Source organism: Solea solea, chromosome 2 (assembly GCF_958295425.1).
Source record: "Solea solea chromosome 2, fSolSol10.1, whole genome shotgun sequence".
Taxonomy (NCBI): domain Eukaryota; kingdom Metazoa; phylum Chordata; class Actinopteri; order Pleuronectiformes; family Soleidae; genus Solea; species Solea solea.
The window spans coordinates 25,975,641-25,997,760 of record NC_081135.1 but is presented as its reverse complement, the minus strand read 5'-3'; the positions used below and the strand labels follow the sequence as shown (position 1 = coordinate 25,997,760).

The following is a 22,120-nucleotide window of genomic DNA, read 5'->3' as shown; positions in this document are numbered from 1 at the left end:
CCGAGGAGTGTTCAAGTTTTTACGGCATCTTAGAAAAATAATTGGTTCTGTATGTACAACAACAAACATATTAACATAACTGCGTGTGACATTTGCGGCCTGATCCCAGACACCGACGCAAAGTACCAGTCACATGAGGGAAAAAAAAAAAAAAAATGTGAGGAGATCTGTACAAGGAGAATTTAACCTGCGTAACAACTCACGGAAAACGAGATGTTTGATCCAATACTACGATATGAAAATGATAGATTCATTAAATTTGACAGCTATTAACATTAATGTGTAGTATTTTTTGTTTGTTTGCTTTTCATCTCAAATGAAGATAGATTCAACATTCTTTTTTTTTCTTCTTTTTTTTTTCCAGCAACAAAATGATTCAATCATCTAAAATCCAATCAACCAAACAAAAACAACCTTCTAAAAAGGCACCCGTAATTATTCGGCTCCGAGACATCGCGATTTCTCAAGACACTAAAGAAGAAGTGGGCGATGTCATATAGCACGAAGAGTTGCACATCTTGTAGAAAGTGATAAAGGTGTTGTAAATAAATATGCTCTTATGATTACACAGCAGACGTTATTTTGGGAAAACTCTTAGTCATTGGAAATCAATCACACACTCGGCACAGTCTTGATTACGTGCTACTTTCTTTCCTGCAGCCACTTTCTCATTTTTGTCCAACAGCCTGCATAAATAAACTAAATCTCGAGTATGTACTCTGTCAAATCAGACAGCTGCCTCACATTTTCATTACCATGCTGCATGTAACTGTAATTCCTCTATCATTGCTACAAAACATTATGCAGTTGTTCAGGTAGTTTACTTAGGGCAGGATGATATAGCTGCACATTTGTCTTTTATTCATCTGCTCTGTGAAGGTTTGAAATGTTCATTATTATTATTTTTTTTAATCCCAACATCTCAAGAAAACAACCTCAACAAGTACGGCGCGTGCGATAAATCTACCGACAGGAGAGAACAGTTACTCCGTTACACTTTGTCCACTGACACTTTTATCTTTCAAAACAGACGGCTGGATATTAAGGAAGTGAATTTAAAGGACTCCTATGAAGACGGCGTTCGTGTTGTTTGTGTGTTTCTTCGCAAATCGGAGTAAAACATGAATCAGAGGCCGTTCACATGAGGGTCTTTCTTTAAAAAAAATGCTTGAAAAATGCATAAAAGCAGCAGGAGGCGTGTGTGGGGTTTACACTTCTGTTGTCCATCATTACTTAGCAACCAAGACTCGAGAGCTGCTGAGACGACTGACACAGGAGCTGTGTTACGAGTTTATTTCAGAGTCGACAAAGACGAGTTGGACTTACTTCTTTTGACCCGAGTATCAAAAAAAACACAGCAAAAGCACTTGCAATATTTTTTTATCGACGTCTATGCACCCCGCACTCTTTTGTGCATGCACATGACAAACTGTCCCCAGTGATAATAATGCATTTGTACAGGCAAAAGGCACTGCACGTGAACAATTCATGTTATCCAGTCGCGAACATTTGAACGATATGCAACTTGATGGACGATGCATCTTTGTAGTCGCTACATCGTAGCACTGTAGAAATAATTAAGCCAAAATATGCCGGATAACCTCTTCCTCCGGTGGTGTCATTCAAACCAGAGTCTGATTGATCCTGGTAAAGTCCATGAACTTGTACATTTAATGATGTTGAGAGCTAATGCTGCAGTAACAGAGAATAGGGTAGTAGTTTAGACAGACTTTCTTCATTAGTAAGACCCATGAAAGTTAAGTAGGTCTCCTTGCAACACCAACCCCCAAATATCAGTCAACTGTTGCCATGGTAAAAAGGCCCACCCAGTGGCTTGAAGCTTAGTCACAATTTCAAAAAAAATCTTCCTTTGGAAAATGAAAATTCTGCACAATGGCTTAATTTTTGTGATTTATAGTTCTCTTACACTGAGAGGGGGAAAAAGCGCTCTCAGTCGAGCTCTAGAAACATCATTTTTGGTGTTTTTCCACCACATAGCACCGCCTCAGCTCGACTCTACAAGGTTTGGTTGGTTTTCCATTACAATATAGTTCCTCCTCAACGTGGGCGGAGTCATCACAGCACGGCTGCATGAAACTGCCGTGACTTTGTTTTATAGGCGCCACACACAAACTAGTGACTTGTAAAGCAATAGTTTTCAGTGTAACCATTGTTTACCAGTTACTACCGCAAGGGGAAAAGCAAAATAACCGTGCCACATCGCGCTAGTGGAAACATGCCATTTGTCACGTTTCAGCGTAACTCAGGCCCCCTTTAAACCTGGCATTAAAATGTGTTTTATTGTGATTGCAACTGGATAGTGCCTGACCACTTGTACGTACAGGTGGAAATACACCCGAGGACAGATTGTCACCTGATCTGCCGAACCACTTCGGGAGGTGGTCGGAGACGCATTTGTGACCACATAGAACAGAAGTGTAAATGCGATGCATCTCCAGTGCGTCTCCACTCCACCCACAACAACTACGTGAGCAGAAATACATGACAGCGTTGGTTTTCTGCTCTTTGAAGACGACTTCTTCCCCTGCTTTGAAAAGCAGAGAAGGCCATACAATAGTGTGACTCACATGCTGCCATTGTTGTTGTTGATACAGGAGTGCACAGGACGTGACGCTGTAGTCTGCTGCTGGAAACCTTTGAAGAAGAGTGATGTAAGGGTGGATGACCACCCTTGACCATGATCTGATAGCAGAAAATGCATTCTAATGCCATGTGTAAAGTGGGGCCTCAGACACTGACATGAAAGAAGATGGGCAGCAGCTGTAACAACAGTCTCATTCTATGATTGTAGCTACAGTATACACCGATGCACACTGCACACCATGGCAGACACCTGCTTTGCAGCATCGTTCTCGTTACAAATGCTCTTCTGTTTGATCGCTTGTCCAGCTGCTGATAGGCAGTCTCAGCAGCGCCGTTGACACACAGCGAACAGCTAAGAAGGATATCAATGTTGTCCATGTGCAGACCTCACACATCGTTCTCCCCCGGTCTGCTTGGATATGACAAGAGACGTTATAGCCTATCATGACGCCACAATGTCAGGTGCAGCTGCTCTCCAATCTGTGGTGAGCTGTGAGAAGAGACACCTCCATAAAAAGATAAGCTGCTGCTGCTGCTGCTGATGATGATGCTGCTGCTGCTGCTGCTGCTGCCTGAGTCTTTCATATTGACTCACCAGGTTGTAACAGGAAAAGGAACACGATGGTAAGAGCCACCTGGTGTGGGTGAGGAGAGCCAGGACTGGTGAGACAGAGCGGGATAGAATGGTCGGGTCGGGTAGAGGTGCGGCGATTAGACATTGAGGGTCATGTTTCGCAGCAGCCACTGCTGAGAGCGGCTGCCGTTGCAGTCTCTCAGGGTGGGGACCATCTTGTCCTCCTCAGACGGCATATCCAAGCACTGGTTGCTGTTCACGTGGAGCAGGGTTAGTCGCTGGAAACAAATGAATAAAGACATAGGCAATTATACAGATGTAGAGTGTAAAAAAGTTTGCAGGGTGAGTCTTCCTAAAGAGTTAGAGGTCTCAATCACTCCTTTGGGCTCTTTTTTTAGCAACACATAATATCAATTTTGTAAATGATGTTCCCATTTAGAGGAAAATGGGTGTCATCGACAGCTTTGGTCGTCCAATTGCATATCTCGAGCCTACATCCACTTTTTATTGACAGCCTATGGTAAAGAAGTACACATGAACGAACAGACATGACACAAATGCAAGTTGAATACATTTTCCCCCTCAATTAACCACAAAAATCAATCTACACCATGTCCTTACTGAAGGTTTTCACTAATATGTGTCATGGTTAATCCACTTGAATGACCAAGATCAAGACACAGTTCAAACATTGATTTTTCCATATTTCACAGAATGCCTTTTAACTCTCAGTGCGTACCTGTAGCTGGAAAAAGAATAAAGCAATAATTACTGTACATCCAGAGAGCAGAGAGTTCCATTCCAGACAGATGACACATTGCCGCCCATTAAAACACAACACGGTGAGAGGATAACCCCAGTTAGTGGAGAGAGTGTTGTTAAAAGAACTCGTTTAAGAACCCATCAGCTCTGTCGTCTGATGATGAATTAGACTCGGAGGCATATTTCGGGTCTTCGTGTGTAGACAGCTGATATCTGGGCCAAGACTTAATGTCTAAAGTCTGACCAGCAATGTAAGAGTCAACCCTGACTGACTGAACCAGGTTACAAATAAGAGACAACATCTTCTTTTTGCTTACTTATTTTCCAATTATCTGCATATGAATGTAGATTAATAATAATAATGTATGGCCAATGCATTTCTGTCAATGTGTTCCATCTTTTTTGCTCCCCACACAGAACATTTACATTACATAGGTTCGAGTCCCCACCAGGTCAAAGGGCTCGGGTACCCCTGAGCAAAGTACCCAACCCCCCCATTGCTCAGTGGCTGCCCACTGCTCCTAATTATAGGAAGGTTCCTAGTAGAAGATGGGTTAAATGCAGAGAAAGAATAAAAAAATAAAGCTCAAACATGATTGCACTGATGGTCAAACTAGAAACCAGAAGGCTTACTGTACAGTACAGCCCCTAACTCATGTCATTTACCAACAGATTCTCATGTGCAAAATCTGAAAATAAAATATTAGTGTGGGATTTGTTTACTCGTGCCTTTAAAAATGTCAGTTGAATCATTCCCACTTGATTGACAAATCGGCTCATCCTCTCATTGTTTTCGTCGATGAAGGCAAAACCGCACAAAACATGAGCTCAGTATTCATTCATTTCAGTTACTGAGTTTATACTGCAGTGACAAAAGCGTGTCCTCACGACAACATTAGCTCCAATCCATCTCTTCCTCCACTGCACATGCACACGTACTCCTCTTTCCCCGGTCAGTGCTGTCTGTACCGTTTCCATCAAATCAACCAGAAAAGCCAGAAGACAGAACAAGTGCATTTAAAATGTCCAGACTGGAAATACACACCTAAGGTGATGAGCGAAACTCCTTCATCACAAGAGCACGCAGCACAGTAATCTCTGTGACTATCTGCCACAGGGAAGACAGCAGCAAAAGAAAACGAACCCCACCAACTACTGTAAGGAAACCTCTCAATGGCCTTGATTTAGCACCATCTATGCTCATTCCTACAGGAGTAACCTGCTTCTGCCATTTCTGTCCCTCACTTTGGGTTCTTTCATGCAGCAGTAATAATACATTTATTTGCATAGCGCCTTCCATCAAAGTGCTTTACAGTAAATAAAGAAAAATACACAACGTGTGATAATATATACACAATATAAACATTAAAAACTGATAAGAATGCAAGAAAAATACACAGTGCTAATAAAATGACAGACGCACTAAAACAACGGTCGTCAAACAGGGAAACATTAAAAAAAGACATCAAGAAAGGACAAAACAAACCGCTGAAGACTGATAAACCATTGTGGACAAGTGTGTCTTCAGCCACTCCATTTAAAAACCTCAATAGAGCTGAGCTGCCTGATATCAAGAGGAAGACTGCTCTGTAATGGCACGCTCACCAGCCGTCTTCTCTCTGACTACTGGGACGACCAGGCGGCCGCTGTCCTCAGATCACAGGGACCGTGTGGGCACATAAACATGTATTATGTCTGCCAAATATGACAACAATGATTTATAAGTGGGGAGCAGCATCTGCAGGCCCCTGATACTCTTCTTGAGCAACCCTGATTGCAGCACATTACAGTTGTCCAACCTGGATGCTACGAAAGCATGGATGAGAGTCTCAGCATCTTCGGCATCTTATGATGCAACGTGCAGGAGGAGGAAAGGAGGAACTCATCTTTTTTGTCGTTGCACAACTGAAATTTCAAGGTCAGATAGAGGGCTGATCAGAGCCGCTGCGACTGAGCGCGCCACCACAAGGGACCAACCAGACCGAATGTGTCTAACATGTTTTGATGGCGGGAGGAAACAGGAGAGCCCCAGGGAAAACCCACACAGACACGGGGAGAACATGCAAACTCCACACAGAAAGGTCCCAGTCGAATGCAGCACCATCTTCCTGTTTACCACTACTAACCACTGTGCCACACAGTATGCAAATGTATTTGAATAAATAAGGCTTTGTTTTACTCTATGCAGGACATGGTAGTCATGTGTCTGACCTGAACACAATCTAATAAAGTCAATCTCACCAAGGCGGTCCATCTAAATAAGACGTCTCCCTCACTCGCTGCTTGCTACATCAATGCTGCCTCACACCGCCGCCTCTATCAAACAGACTCAGAAGTGTATAATGTTACTCAATGTCTTGCTTGGACTTAAAGGTCCTGCATTGTGCTCATTGTTTGGCTTAGCATTGATGCTTGGGCAACTCAGGGAGGATCAAAATAGCGGGACCATGAGCTCCAAATGGAACTGGACTGTTTGTCATCATGATAATTTTATCATGTGGCTAAGACATAATTCTTCAGGATTATACTTTGAATGTTTACAGAAGATATTCACACTACTAATGAGCGCACACAAATGCCCAGGCCATGTTTGAGCTTCAGCCATAAAATATGAGGGCCTGACTCTGCCTGCCTGGATACAAAGAAGTGCGAAAGCATAAATAAACACACACACACACACACACACACACACACACACACACACACCCACAAATCCGCAAATGCACACTTCCCTCAAGTACACATTGCAGACTGCCTGACAGGGCACATTTGTACAAACAAACCCACAAACAAAGAAAGACACTGAATGCATGTCCTTACTGTACAAGCACCTGCCAAAAATCTAAAGAAAAGAACAATATGGCTGCTCTACACTAGAGACTCCCTCTGTTTTGGCTGTAACTGTATCCAATTTCAGCACTTTGAAAAAAGGTAAAAACTTCATCATAAAGTTGATTATTAATTTGAGGTGCCTAATTCAATAACATTCAAGCAATGACACTTTGAGATCAGTCCTCTACGTGTATACACGTGTCACTTAAATTAAACTCACCGAAAACCAAAACAAACCAAACATTTAAGCACTAATTCAAACCAAGAGACCAAAATCAGATGAGACAAAAGTGCTCATTATATTTTACTTTGACCAAATCAATGACAAACTATTTGAAAAAGGCCCAAAATGTGGCAGATTTTCATAAATTGAAACAATATTACAAAAATGAACTACCACAAACAAGAAGACACCCGATAATCTTTTTAAATCCGATGACACAAAGCGCTCTTATTTACATATGTTTTATATAAATAAGAGATAAAGGTCAATTCTTTCAAACACAACAGACTAGATTATAGCTTATTTTACCTGTCAGAGTTGATCAAGCAAAACATAATTTTTATACCTACTGATTTCCAGGGGCATTTTTTTTCCATTCCTATCAAGACAGCTAATAATAATAATAATAATAATAAAATAACATTTTGTAAATTCATAACGATTATGAAGCTGAATTATTTTGTGCTGTATAAATAACGTGGAATGATGGGGGTAGATTTACACATTTCTTATCTGTGCATGGGGACTATTAAAGACCTCAAGTCACACAAATATCGAAAATATTCCAAAATGTTTCACATGTACAAAAATTAAATAACACATTTGCACATTTGAATTTGACTGAATGTAAAAATGGATGCAATTTACATACACACTAAATATGATACACAACTGCAAATATATATTTTTTTCCCAAGCGCAAAAATACTAATGACCCTTATTATACTCTGTACGCTGCTGACACCACACTTGACATCATACATCAGCCCTAAATTGCCAAAAAATACCACTTCAGCTCCTCATTCACACAAATTCAAGCCAGCGACTCAGTCCAGCTTCAGGTGTTGCAGCCAGGAGCCAACAATCCCACTGCAATTTCTGAAGAAATTGCGTTTTCTAGTAATTTTATGCTCCCACAGGGGCAGGCAAAACTCCCACCTCAGTCTCCCTACACACAAGCCACTGCCTCCAGTGCAAGTCGCTCAGAGTGTGTGCACAGCTGAGACCAGCTAATTAAATGAGGATGGTTTTATAACCATGAAACCCAGTTGAGGAACGTTACCCTCTTTGTCACCAGACACCCTACACTTAGTGAATGGGACAAGAGATTGACACCATTTTTTTTTTTTTGCTGAGTGTGGAAGAAAATCTCATGAGTTGAACAGATTCTTGTGGAAAATACAAAAAAAAAAAAACGATGAAATGTCTCGTCACAAAATCGGGCAACTGTCTCAATTACTATAATCCTGCCATGCTGTTGAGCTCTCATTTGGTGGTGCTGGGTGAGGATCTTTGAGTGTGGACAACAAATCAGGCCATCTAACAGCAGGTCATTTTACCGCTGTCACACACAAGCAGCGTTGGGAGCTCCTTACACAATTTACCCCCGCTTGGCCAAAGAAACGGTGGCGTGCTACAGTGAGATTACTCTTTACCATTTTGAGAAAAACAGCAGTGCAGGTTGCGAGTAGCAGGACGTTCACCAGAGCAGAAATGAACGCAGGCAAAATGAAAAAGCCACGGAAACTAATGACCATGACAGAGGGAAACGCTGAGCCAGAACATTTTCTTTACAAAAGTATGTAAATAAGCAGACTGAGTGGTGAGGAGCATTGATAACTGGGATTCAGTGGGTTTACAATGTGTACATGGCACACAGTGTACACAGCTGCTTCACTCCAATAGCAGAGTGGCCCGAGAGGCCAGGGCCATGAAAGGTAGGCTCACAATGAAGGATCACTTCAAAAGAACTTGTAAACAATGGCAAGCCCATTTCAATCAGCCCTGCATGTAGATAATCAGCTAAAAATAAACACGACCCGCTCCATCCTGGCTGGCAACGTTCACTGGCAGCGCTGGCAGTCCAAGCGCAGTTTCCCCCCCCATTTAAATAAAATATTTATGTTTGAAAAATAAATGTCAAAGGAGATCTAATTTAGCATGACGACTGACTAAAGGTCTTGCAGATAGCATCTTATACACGGAACCATCTTGATGGCACATCTGTCATTGTGCCTTCTCTCTGAAAGGTCACTAGTAAAAAAAACAAAAAACACCTAATGTTTCCTAAAATAATCAGCATGCATATTCAGACTAATAGCTTAAAGATGAGCATCACAACATGAAGCTCTGCATTTTTCTGTTCCCAATGACAAAATGTTATGGATCTAATCTACTTCCACTTTCACCAACACTAAAATACACGACTACAGAGCTGAAACTAAACTACTACCAGCTTTGGCTCTGAGCCTTAAATTATACTGACCTGCTCACCTCAGGACCTACAGCTTCCACAGAGCTGACGGGAGCTTAGAGAAAATAATCAGTGGGGTTGAAGTAGAGGCGTTTAGCGACCTCCAGACGAGTGTAGTTGTGGAGGATCCAGGCCTGTACAGGACTATTGTTACAGTACTCCACTGTGGGGCCGTAGGAGCCGTCCGCCAGGCGGCTGATGGTCAGACATGACTGGGTGATGATGTGGAGGAAGTTGTGCTTCTGCAGCCAGGAGTTAGGGGAGGGGGAGAACATTGTAGTGAAGGTCATTCTGAGAAGTTTGGTTTTGCAACCCAATGTTTGCAGTTTAATTAAGACATTTGTACCTGGATTTAAAGGAAAACTTCACAGATTTGCATTTAGCTTTGTATTACTAGAATAGGGGTAGTGTTTTTGAAAAATGGTGCTTCCCAACCTCAGTTTCCCCTGAGTTGAGAAATATCTTCATTCTTTTCTTTGTTACGTGCCCACCAGTGACACTTGGTCCTGTTAGCAAAGATGGTGGACATGGTTTACATTCCTGGAATGAGGTCCTGTCCCCCTACAAGTGAGTCTAAAAAGTGCGGAATTAGCGTTGCAGTTTCAAGGCTCGGACCAAGTGTCACTGGTGGGCGAATAACAAAAAAATAATGAAGATATTTCTCGACAAAAATACTGCCCCTATTCTAGTAATACAGAGCTAAATGCAAATCAGTGCAGTATTCCTTTTATTTCTGAATGAAACATTTCATGGCAATGCAGCAGCATTGTCAAATCTTCTAATAGGAATGACGAGGTTGAATTTCCTGCAGACGGTCAGTCACTACTGTCAGACACAAACGTAAGTTTTGGACTATAAGGTTTAATCAAGATTGAGCAAATTTTCACTGTACAAACTGAATGGATGGAAACTGCAAAGCAATTTTCCAATGGGTAGGACGTTTTACAGTTGGCTAAGACAGATCCTATGGTTTTACGCTGTATTTAGTATTATAAGCAGTTTACCTTGCCGTTGACTAAAACAGAAGTAACACTGATGCCTCATTTTATTCTTCTTATTGTTCTATGCAATTAAACATTATTATATTATAGTTATATTGTAAATGTACAGTGTTTTAAGCCTCATATCCTTCAGTATCATTAAACATTTTTTCCAAATGTTATTGGCACAGCAGCCCCCACAACCCTCATATGGAGGATAAAGCGGTACAAGATGGATGGATGGATGGATGTTTTGAATACTTGTAGTGCTGACAGTGCAAGAATTCAACCTATCCTTTTACGTCACTGCAATGTCCTACACACGCACAACGTCCACCTGGTGCATTAAATGACACAAAGTCTCACTACTTAAAGCTTTATACAGTGATGGCATTTAGCTTACTTCAATTTGGCAGGAGAAATGCTGTGCATCTGTGAATAAGACAGCTTGACAACTCAAAGCTGACACAAATTAAAACTAAACGCAATTAAGCAAAAAGTACAGCAGGATAGCAGAATGTAATGGTGTGTGAGACTGTGAGTGAGAGGAGTGTATTTCTGGCTCTAAGAGCAGAACAGGTGAAGAAAAAGAAGAAGAAAAAAAAAAAAGGACAGAGCATCTGTTGTGAATGAATACAGAAGGCATATGGAAAAAGTCAGGTGTTCTCCTGTGAAAGTGAATCCGATGAGCAGATGAAATGTTAATGGGACTGTATTCAGCCTGAATTCAGCCCCTGACTGTCATACCTGGACTAAAAATAACTTCAACCACCGACAGCAGTGAAACCCCAAAGCTGTTTACAACAGAGACCAGTCCTTACTTTATGAATTATTCATTTTTTACATAATACACCCAGAGAACAAGTGTAATGAAAGCATCTCTCCCAGGGTTAGTGCACTGCTTGATGGAAAGGCCTCAAGACCTACTCACCTCGTCAAATCCACATGTCAGTGATGGGACATTTTTATAACGCTGGATAGAGTGCAGTCTGTTTTTGAACCCTTCCCCAGTGGTTACAATAACATAAATATTTAATATAAAAGATGCTTTTGAGTTGTACAATCCATAAATGCATTTAGAGTTTGGAGTCAGCAGGGCTTTGAGTCAAAATGATTTATAGCAGGAATATTAAGAAAATACACATTTTTCTATACAATTGTACGGACTGCTTTTGTGAAACCATTAAGACTGATTTATTTACTGATTAAACACACGATTGATTCATTGTCAATCACGTATTTAATCATCTGTATTGATTTCTGAGCTATAACATTAGCTTCACGTCCGATGAGCTCTGTTTTATCTCTTGGTTGGGCTCTGATTGGGACAGTCGGCGCACTCTGATTAGTCTACAGCGAAGGGCGTGCATCTGAAATGTCACTCCACTGATCGACTGTCAACACCTCTGCTGTCACAATAACGACGCCGTCAATCTCCCGTCTTCCGTTTGTTTGGAAAGTCAGAATGAAACGGACTTTGTGATCGAGCCTGGCGCGTGTCGCTCAATTTTATGCTTATTGTTACTTATGGTATCAAAAGCGGACGGATCCAAACCTGACAAAACTGCTTATTTTGTTGTTGTTTATTATTATTATTATTATTATGTTATTATTATTAATAATAATAATAATGATAATGAATGCTCCTATCAGTGTTGCTGTTATTATTAACATCGTTACATCCACAAGCATCACTATAATTACTGCTATCATAACAAACATCAGTCAGTGCTTAATTACAACAATTATGCAAGTGTTCCTGGTCTCTCTGCCCTCTTTCTCCTACATTTCTCTTATCTCTTTCCAACTGATCGAGGCAGATGTCCACTCACTCTGAATCTGGAGAAACTGTTGGGGTTTCTGTTTGTAATAAGTGTCACGTGACTGATGTGTTGTGATTTGACACTATAAACATCAAACTGAGTCACGTAAATAAATGACTTCTACTACAGCCTACATTATGTGTCACATTAAAGAACAGGGGAAACACAACACGACACAAAACAATCCAACTGGTGTGTGAACTAGTGTGGTATAAACGAAGGGGCAAAATTCTGCAACATCTTACCTCAAAATCATATTCCCACTTGCCAACATACTATGTAAAAGAAGGGAACAAAAAAGGAGAGACACAGCTGCTGGGTGGAAAACTACAAAATAGTATACAGCACCATCTAGTGGCTGAAAGCAGCAGAAAATCTGATGTTCCCACTTTCTTTGCACGACCCAAAGCATCAGTTTGCACTACTGCAATCTCACACACACACACACACACACACACACACACACACACACACACACACACACACACACACACACACACACACACACACACACACACACACACACACACACACACACACACACACACACACACACACACACACACGTCATATTCAATACAGCAAACACCGGCTGCCTGCAATAACAGCTTTGTTAGGGATTATTAAGCAACCGTGGCGAACAGGGATCCCACCTCAGCGTCGTACTCAAACATCTGATTTCCCTTCATGTGGTGACACTTGAGCATGACGACAGGCCCGTTGATGCGGGAGACGTCCAGACAGAGGTCATCCGTCCTAATTTCTTTGTCCGCCGTGTACGAGAAAACCTAGAGACAAGATGTCCCAGTCAAAAGATGAAGAGCATCGGGGGGCACCAGTATAATTCATCATTCTTCATTTTTAGTACAATGAGAATTTATTACCCGATTTAATACATAAAGTTCTTGATTTTACCACAAATTAAATTCGATTTCTGATGATTTATGCCTTTTGGGCTGAGCAAGATGATATTTAGTGTTTTCTACATCCAAAGTCATAGAGCTCTACTACTCCTGTATCCAAAATAAAGAAGCTGGATTATACTAAAATAAGTTACAAAATAACAAATGATGACCATCACAATGGAGTATGAATAAGTATGAATCATGTTATGTGTGGTATATTGGAGACAACTGTAAAGTGTAAGTGTGTATGTGTGTTGTCCTTACCTGGTTTCCGCCCATACCATGACAGTTGAAAAAACCAACTCTCTCGTTCTCCTTCCTCCCCATGTTGTCCACACACTGGTTAGTCTCAACATTTCTGATCTAGCAGCAAAAGGACACAGTGTTTCAAATTTACTTGGATCAATTATTTCTTTTGAATTCAAAACATAAAATGAATATGTGACACATGGTTAAAAAACCCTCTTCTTCATTTTACTGATCCATAGTTTCTATTTATATTTGGTGATATATTGTCGGCCTTCCTCGTGCAATATGATAATCAATATGACAGAGACAATATTGTTAGTTGACTTTCCATGGACGTATTCATTTTTACTATAAGATTGTCTTGCAATATATTGATTATCACAGAATTGTACTGTGATATTATTTTGCACCATAGGGGTGGTACCCTATGATTCCCACCCCTAATACATACAATTATTCAGAGAAAAATGGGTTTATCATTTGGCATTATCACAGGTTGTATGGTTTTTTTTATTGCTTTTTTATTTGGCATTATCACAGGCTGCATGCTGTACCAATAAAAAAAAATGGTTAATTTCATTGAAACCAAGTATTTTCCCCATAACTAAACCAACCGTGACCGTTAATGACTTCACGATAATTGGGAAAATGCGGTTTTATCACATTGTTTTTGTGACTGCGATTAACATCTATCAGTTGCTCACGTTTTAGGTGAAATCATGTCGACCACAGAGAGTGTGTGTGTGTCATCATTATTCTGGGTAACCACTGTTATCAAGTCACCTCAGCTGTCTGATGAACTCATATCCACAGAGCTAAAGCTGAGCTGGCACCATATCTAACAATCTTATTACGTCGATGACACAGAACAGCATTCATAATTATGTGATATAAAATCTAATGGTTCCAGCTGTTTAACAAAAAAAAGGCTGACTGTTTTATTGGAGGATGAGTATCCCTCGGAGGAAGTGTGGTTTAAGAGAAAGATGGTGCCGCATTGGCCACAGATAGAGGTCGTACTGTAGTACATACCCTCTCATCCTCAGCAGTATGAATGCTGAAGGATTACAAGCTCATTTATCAGGAGTTCTTCAGCTGACATTACCCGGGAAGGACCTCCATCCATCCACAGACTGCTCACTTTGCCCCCTGCTGCGCTGCTGTCGACACAAAGCTGAGGGCTTCTAGAGTCAAACTGAGGCCACTTTAAAAATCTTTTTTTTCCTGTGTGGGTGAAAGGATCTTAAACTTCTTTTATCTTAAAAGCAATTGACTCTAAGTGGACAATGTTGCAGGTCCATCTCTGCCAAATCATCTGATTGAATGTTTCTATTTTTTTTTTTGATTCATATCACAGGAAAATACTTTTCTTCTTTGAGAAAATAGTGTTTTAAATAAAATCTCAAGTGCAACATAAAACTATACTCCAACAGACTGCACAAATATCCCAGTTTGTGTTCATCTCATTTCATTCAGCCTTTCCTGGATTCTGAGATTTTCACCTCTATCTCAAGGTAATATTTTCTTTTTAAAACCACAGCTTAGAAGCTGCAAGGCCAGATCAGCCAGAATGACTGAAGGCACGAGTGTTTCTGCTGCACTGAGAGAAGAGAGAGAGCATAATAAAGTTCATACTTCACCAAGGGAGTAGTATCTTCTTGGGATCTGTGAGTCTGGGTAAATATTCTCCAAATACCAGGAGAATGGTTTGCACTTCAAGGCCTCACGTAGGGCTTTACGAGACGAGACGTCTCCATAGTCTACCCGCATCACTCCTGCAGAGGAAACGCAGAGAGAAGAAATCAAATAGCGGCTGCAAGTCAGCCATCATTCACCTCTGCATTTACATTTCTTTGATTCTGAAGGTGTTCATTCTTTCTTGCACCACCAGAACCAAACACCAGAGGGACCCTTCACAATGGACTTATCTGCATCCTCACCAGTAAACATGGGCTGCTATAATCATCAAGGAAAATCTACTTGATTTGTACAGAGAGGAACGTGCTGAACAGTCAGACGCTGTTCATACAGATGGTGTTTGGTAAACAACGATCAGCCTCAATGTTAAAACAGGTAATTACTGCAGTTTTTAATGCTGTTGCTTGGATGTATGCATGTCGAGAAGAACGCTACTTTAATCAAACAGAAAGCCGCAAGATGCATCAGCCTTGATAAAAATAAACACTGTGGACAGATAAGACAGCGACTGAGTACAGACACTTACAAACACATCAGGCAGATGGTTTTTTTCCCCAGAGTGCCTCTTGAGGACTCAAAGCCTGCATGTACTTTAATTCAGGGGGTAATTTATCATGAAAGAACATGATTGTAATAAAGGGAAAATTAGCGTACAATTTAAAAAAAAAAAGAAAAAAAAAAAGCAGCCGTATAGAGCTTGTCCATCAAACACGCGGCAGACAATGCAAACAGCACCTTCTATAATACAAACAATGTCTTACACTTTAATCTGGAAAAGAGAAATGTCAATCTGGCAGATAAAAGCAAAGAGCCGAAGGCCACTCTTCCTCCTTTTGGCTCTCTATGTGCCCCTTCCCCTCTCTCCCTCTCTCTCTGTGTAAGGTCTGAGCTTCACATGTTGCAGATGATGAATAGCCTCTTTGATCTGGAAATCACCAGTGAAGAGGAAGGATGTGGAGGGAAATGTACTTTTAATAGGATCATTCCACACCACTCCCAAATTCTGCCTGCGCATCGTACCATGTTCCTCTGTGCCAATAACTGAGGTCTGGCTGCAGCGTGGCCCAGATCATTCTCCCTAATGTGCTGCAGGAGCAGACAGTCGTTCTGGGGCCACAGAATGCAGGAAGACTCATCCATCACTGTTGCAGCACTGTCTGCCCACTCACACAAGGAAAATCCCTTTTGAGTCAAGAGGAAGGTCACAATTTGTGCTCCAAGATCAGCAGATTACGGATGATCTCTTATAGTTTGGCTGAGATTTCTGGGAAACTGCTGTTTCGTTAAAGGGTAATCACATTATGAAGTCAACAGATGGAGAGCAACTCATCTGTCCGTCTAGCAAGGTCATACTATTTTAGTTTGTCTGTGCCTTTGAGCTCTGAGAGACTGAGAGGACCATTTACGACAAATTTCGATTTCAGAAAATAGGAAGCAATTAATTTGCCTTTGCAAAACAAAAGCAGAATTAAATTCTTACAACAGGCAAATGTAAATTCTTAAATGAGCAAGAGGGAGTGCTATTAAAGGCAGAGACAGAATACAATAGAAGCGATAAGACTTTTCTTTTCACACTGGCTTGCTAAATTGCATTTCTGACTCATGTATTCCCTGACACTTAAATGAAAATGAATGGTTCATCCCATTTTAGCATTGGTGTGTCAAGGTGTGATTCTTATTTATTTTATTTTATTTCATGTATTTATTTTTTTTTTTTAAGGTCAAGGCGTGATTCTACTGTTGCAGAAACACATTCACTCTTCCGTACCTGGTGATATGATATAGAAGAAATCTTTAAAATCGTCCATCCAGACTTCAGCCAGGCGCCTGTTGTTCTTGTTGATGACCTGGCCCGTTCCTCCAGGGAAGCTGTATGGTGTGGCCTTCCGGAAAACGTGGCCCACGTGGGAGCAGGTAACAATTTCCAAAGAACCACCACACTGCCATATCTGCAGGCGTGTGAAGACAAGGTCACTTTGTTTTTTTACAAAAGTATCGAAAACATTGAAACAGATACCCACTCAAATGTTGTAGTCACAGATTTAAGATTCACAAAATTCACAAAAAAAATTTAGGCAAAGTTGGGCACAATTTGTATGTTTGTTTTTATTTAACATACCAACACCACAGCACACCTGTTTTGGCTTCTTGCTACTGCTGCAAGTTGTATTTTAGCTTATATTTAAACTAATGCTATTATTATGGTTTCATGTAAAGTTCTACACAGACATCCTGGATCCTTTAACTCTGGCTGCGATTTGTAATTTCTAAAACAAAAAGCACATAAAACATATAGCACTGGCAATGGTGTGCACATGTAACAATACAAACAAATGACACCACCACGACATGCACAGTCCTGATTCCTCTGGGATCTGTGTACAGCTTCAAGCACAAATACCGACCTCATCAGAAATCCAGTTTCATCAGGCCAAGTAGTTTTAAGCTGTGCACTTTTATTGAGCGCATATCCACTGCACCCTCAGATCTCACTTCTTCGCTAACTGCTGCTGTAGCCCATCAGCCAGGTCAGTGTGTGCTCCAATAAGTCTGGCCAATTACCTCCAACCTTTCTTATCAACGAGGCATTACCAATCTGCAGAATTTCTGCTCGCTGGATGTCATTTTTTGATTTTTGAAGTGAAGAAAAGCTTCATTTGAATGATTTTGAGTCCACTGCACCACAGATAACAAGCAAACAGCTGTTCCCTAATAAAGTGATTTGTCATTTAGTGTCTGATTATTGACAAACAAGAGGATAAATTGAGTTTCCTTGTACATGTCGGGATGACTGCCAGTTAGTCCAAAGAACACAAAGTGAAATGCAGATAAAACTTTTGTGGGTCACTTACTCTAAAAGACATTTCCAGGTTCTCTCCACCCCAGATATCCATCCCGGGATCATAGCTTCCGATTTCTTCAAAGTATGTTTTGTCTATAGAGAACAAACCTCCTGCCATGGTGGGAGTCCTGGAAGTGACACAGAAAAACAAGTTTTTCTTCCTGCATTTATTTGTATCCTTTTGCAACTTGGAGGAACATTCAGGATACAAACAAACCAAAGACCAATTTGTTTGAAAATTTTTGATCAAGCCTTAGAGGCGTCATTACTTTAATCTTTAAATGTATTCTATGGTGAAATATTATGCCCAAAATGAAGGATAATGTTTGTTTGCTAGGATTTGCAATGTAAGCCACAGTGAGCAGACTGTTTTTCTTTTCATAAGAGGAATTAACTCATACATATTTAGCATAAAACATCAAATCAAAACTACATAGCTGCTGTTTAGGCAGTTGTTTGCATCAGTGAGATACACAAGAGAAAACATCTATTCCCATCATCATCATCATCATCATCATCATCTAACAACTACTCCTATTTCATCCTAAAATAAAAATGGGACTTATTTAATCTTTCTTTATTTCTTTTTTGTGAAAAAAATCTAAATAACCATGCATTCTTTGTTCTCTGCGGTCATTAAGGAAAAAGCCCATTAACATCGCAGATAAAAAAAAGTAATAGAGGAGAACATCTATGTTAGGGATGCACAATATTATTGGCACGATATCAGTATCAGCCAATATTGGCTTTAGAATGTAACTCCTCGATTCCTAGTCTTGCTCCCTCACCAACTATTATTTTCCCATGTTTATTTATTTTGCACAATGACTAAAATGTATATCTATATCTGATGTGACGCGAGTAAGCGAAACATAATGTTAGTATCACTAAAGAAGAGACTGCAGGTCACCCTTGTGAAAGATGTCTTAATCTCAGTGGGTCTATCTGGTAAAATAAAGGTTAAATAATTTTATTTGACATATCGGCAACTCAGATATAGGAAAAAAGTCAAATACCATGCACTTACTTCACCCTAAACATTTTCTTTAAAAAAAAAAATCTAGTTTCAGCTTCAGAAGAGCAAGAAACCTTTGTGTACCTGACAGGGAGAGTTCTGTCCCCTTTGCGCCGATCCATCTCCCGCTGTGGAACAGGGTACCAACGGAAATTCAACTTCCAGTTGAATCCACCATATGTCATATCTGATCCTGCCATATACTCAAACGTCTCATCACTGATGACATCTATGATGGGGCACACCACTGCTGTCCTGAAAGATGCACGCAGTAGATTGTTGCGGTGAGATTTTCACTGCGCTACACATAACATATCACTACAAAATTTAATGTTTGAGCCAAAGGAAAATATAACACGGAAAGAAGAGGTGACTCAATATTAAGTGTGCTTAAAAGAATTAAAAATAATACAATAAAAACAGCTTCATAACTCCTGTTCAGTGTACATTAATGTTAAGAGTAACTTAAAATCGAGTTAATTTTCTGATCCACATTTAAAAACAACCATGTTGATCAGATAAATACATAAAACAGACAGCATATGAAACAATGTAAACTAAAGCCAACATAAAAAAACAGAAATAAATATAATCTGACCGGAGAATATGTTCTTTACAAATGATACAACCAAAAAAAATTCAAACCATCAGTTTCCTCGCCTTCATATTGGGACTGGACATTCAACTACTGTTAAATGAATTTCAATTGACATTGTATTGCAATAATAATAATAACAATAATAATAATAATATTTAATCAAAAAAATGCTTTTGCCCAACTCAGTGATTCCATCTGCACTGTAATTAAAAACTAACATGAGAATGTGAAGTGTGAAGACAATTATTTCCAGCAGCTAAGTACAATATATATATATATGGGTATTCAATGAAATGTTAATATCACAAATCTGATTAAACAACACATCTCACAGCCCTGCATTTGACAAAGCTAGCTGTGTTTTTAATCATGTGAATTCATAGAGAACACTTTGGTTCACTTCGTGCAGCATCTCATCCGTCTGCGCCCCAAGAATTATTGACATCAATAAATACTAAGTCATATGATAGCAATTTGTTCCTGAGGGGAAAATAAATGTGAGATAAATAAGACCTCCTTGCTCAATAAGCATGTATTTGCATGAAAACATGTCCCTCTCTACTTCAATGTGGCCTCCTTAGCATCTTCTTGCCTCATGTGCAGCAAAGTTGACACTTTATATGCAGTCTGACCCAGCAACATATCTACAGCTGCTGGAACTAGATTTCCTCTGAGACAGCAGAAGAAGCAGACGATGCAAAACGATGATCTTCTCCCATCTGCAGTGCCAGTCTCAAACTGTGCATTCATGCATTGTAGTTTGCTGCCCCGACAATATTCACAGATGTGTGAGTCAATGATGCAACTTAAGTGAAACGTGATATTATGTGTATTAATGTTCCAGGACTGAACAGGCAAACCATCGGACCGCTCCTTCAAAAGCAGAAGAGTGCAATGCTGTATGTTCAATTTCTCCATATTAGCACCTTGAAAAGAAGCATCAACTTCTACACTTGTGGTCCATTTTGGTCTCCTACCTGTCCTCTTTGATACGGGCCAGCAGGGGCTCGAGCCAGCCCACAGTACACTCGCAGTGAGCGTCCAGGAAGGTGATGACCTGACCTTTGGTGGCAGCTGCCCCCCTCAACCTGGCTCTGATGAGACCTGAACGCTGCTCCATTCTCAGGATCCTCACTGGAACCTCCAGAGTCTGCACATAGTTCTCCAGCTTCTTCTTCAGGAAGTCTGAAACAAGAGAGCAGGCACTCGAGAAACAAGTTTTCAGATGAAAAAAACATTTAAATATGCCACTGAATTTCTACTGAAACATAATCATTTCGTAACAAGTTAGTTAGTAATCAGCAGATAATGACGGAAAGTGTGTGGGTCAACAACAAATATAATTAATTATCATGTGTAACAGTAATTCTAATTACCAAGCTATTGCCTGGATATTACCTTTGAAATAACATGGTATTAGTAAATTATTATCACCACATTACCAAGCTGGAAATGGAATTAGAAATAACATTACCACAATATTACCTCCCTGTTTCAGGATTTCTGCCTTAATATTACCATGGTGTTACTGTACTATAATATAAAGTGTCGCCTTGTATTAATATTACTAATATAACCAGTATCATTCTAAATAATTTAGTGATTGTCATCAATATTTTCTGACTTAATTTAGGAGAAAACACTAAAATAATGACAGCTGTAGCTCCACATACGTGTATAGTTTGTATCAGTGTATTATATTCTGATCTCTGTTGCTACAGAGTGTTAACCGTTTCTCATATTGCTGCTATGCTCGGTGATCCACTGAGACTGGATCTGGGACTTATCTCTCGCACCGGTTGCACTGATGTTCAAAGTGAACATCCTGTATCCTTGACGACGGAGCTGCACCAGCAAACATGCCGCACACTCTCTGAGCTATATGAGCCTATTTTACCAACACATTGTACCAACCTCGCTCGCTGGCATCGTCGACTAACACAACCTCCACGAGCAAGTGTCTGGGAGAGCGGCTGATGACGCTGTGAACAGTCCGCAGCAGGGTGCTCCACGCCTCATTGTGAAACACAATGACAATGCTGGTGTTGGGCAGATCGTCCGGGTGCACCTTGGTCTTACAGCTGATAGAACGACATGGAGGGGGGGGGAAAAGTAACTGTAAAAACAAAGTAAAGTCACAAGAAGTTTGGTGAATGAATCTCAATCAGCTACAGATGAGGGAGCCACACAACACGTTTAGACCCCTTAATATAAAGCCCAAAAAAGAGAGATACAAAGTCGTGGTACATAATAATTGGTAATCATTTCATGATCCAATTTCCAGATTTCCAGATTCCAACATTGGGAACCATTGAAATCTAAAAAAAAGAATCAATTAAATATTTTTGCTTAATCAAGTGGGTTGAAGGACATATTCTTCCTGTGTGTGTGTGGGTTTTTTCCAGGTTCTCCGGTTTCCTCCCACAGCCCAAAAACATGCAATGAGTGTGAGAGTGGATGGTTGTTTGCCTCTATGTGGCCCTGCGATGGACTGGCAAACTGTCCAGGGTGTACCCTGCATATCACCCTATGTCAGCTGAGAAACAGTCACCTGAATAACATTACATGCATTTTCTTTAACTCTTTGGAAAACAAAATAATGAATAGCAACTAAACACTATCATACACAGCTAATCTCATACCTTAATGTAACAATTTGAACCCTTATAAATTCAATCTTACCATCTCTAACTTACCTAAAAATGATAGTGTTGGATTTAAGCTGTTTTCTATGCCTGCATTATGTTGCTTGTTTGAGCTG

At 40.3% G+C, this 22,120-nt stretch overlaps 1 protein-coding gene across 3 annotated transcripts in view; it reads right to left on the bottom strand.

Annotated features, from left to right (window-relative positions):
* Positions 1-1,278: 1,278 nt before the first annotated feature.
* The window catches only part of galnt13 (UDP-N-acetyl-alpha-D-galactosamine:polypeptide N-acetylgalactosaminyltransferase 13), a 38,457-nt gene continuing 17,615 nt past the window's right edge, over positions 1,279-22,120 (bottom strand). For 2 of the 3 annotated variants that reach the window (XM_058620426.1, XM_058620437.1), the window contains exons 4-14: positions 21,274-21,440; positions 20,337-20,544; positions 18,846-19,016; positions 17,757-17,874; positions 16,673-16,853; positions 14,842-14,981; positions 13,222-13,320; positions 12,706-12,840; positions 12,298-12,327; positions 9,262-9,491; positions 3,377-3,456 (exon numbers count right to left, since the gene is read on the bottom strand). In XM_058620426.1, coding sequence (XP_058476409.1) covers positions 9,306-9,491; positions 12,298-12,327; positions 12,706-12,840; positions 13,222-13,320; positions 14,842-14,981; positions 16,673-16,853; positions 17,757-17,874; positions 18,846-19,016; positions 20,337-20,544; positions 21,274-21,440 — 1,435 coding nt within the window. In that variant the 3' untranslated portion in view covers positions 3,377-3,456; positions 9,262-9,305. Of the gene's footprint in view, positions 3,457-9,261; positions 9,492-12,297; positions 12,328-12,705; positions 12,841-13,221; positions 13,321-14,841; positions 14,982-16,672; positions 16,854-17,756; positions 17,875-18,845; positions 19,017-20,336; positions 20,545-21,273; positions 21,441-22,120 lie in introns of all 3 variants that reach the window. The other variant, XM_058620446.1, reaches the window with a different exon arrangement.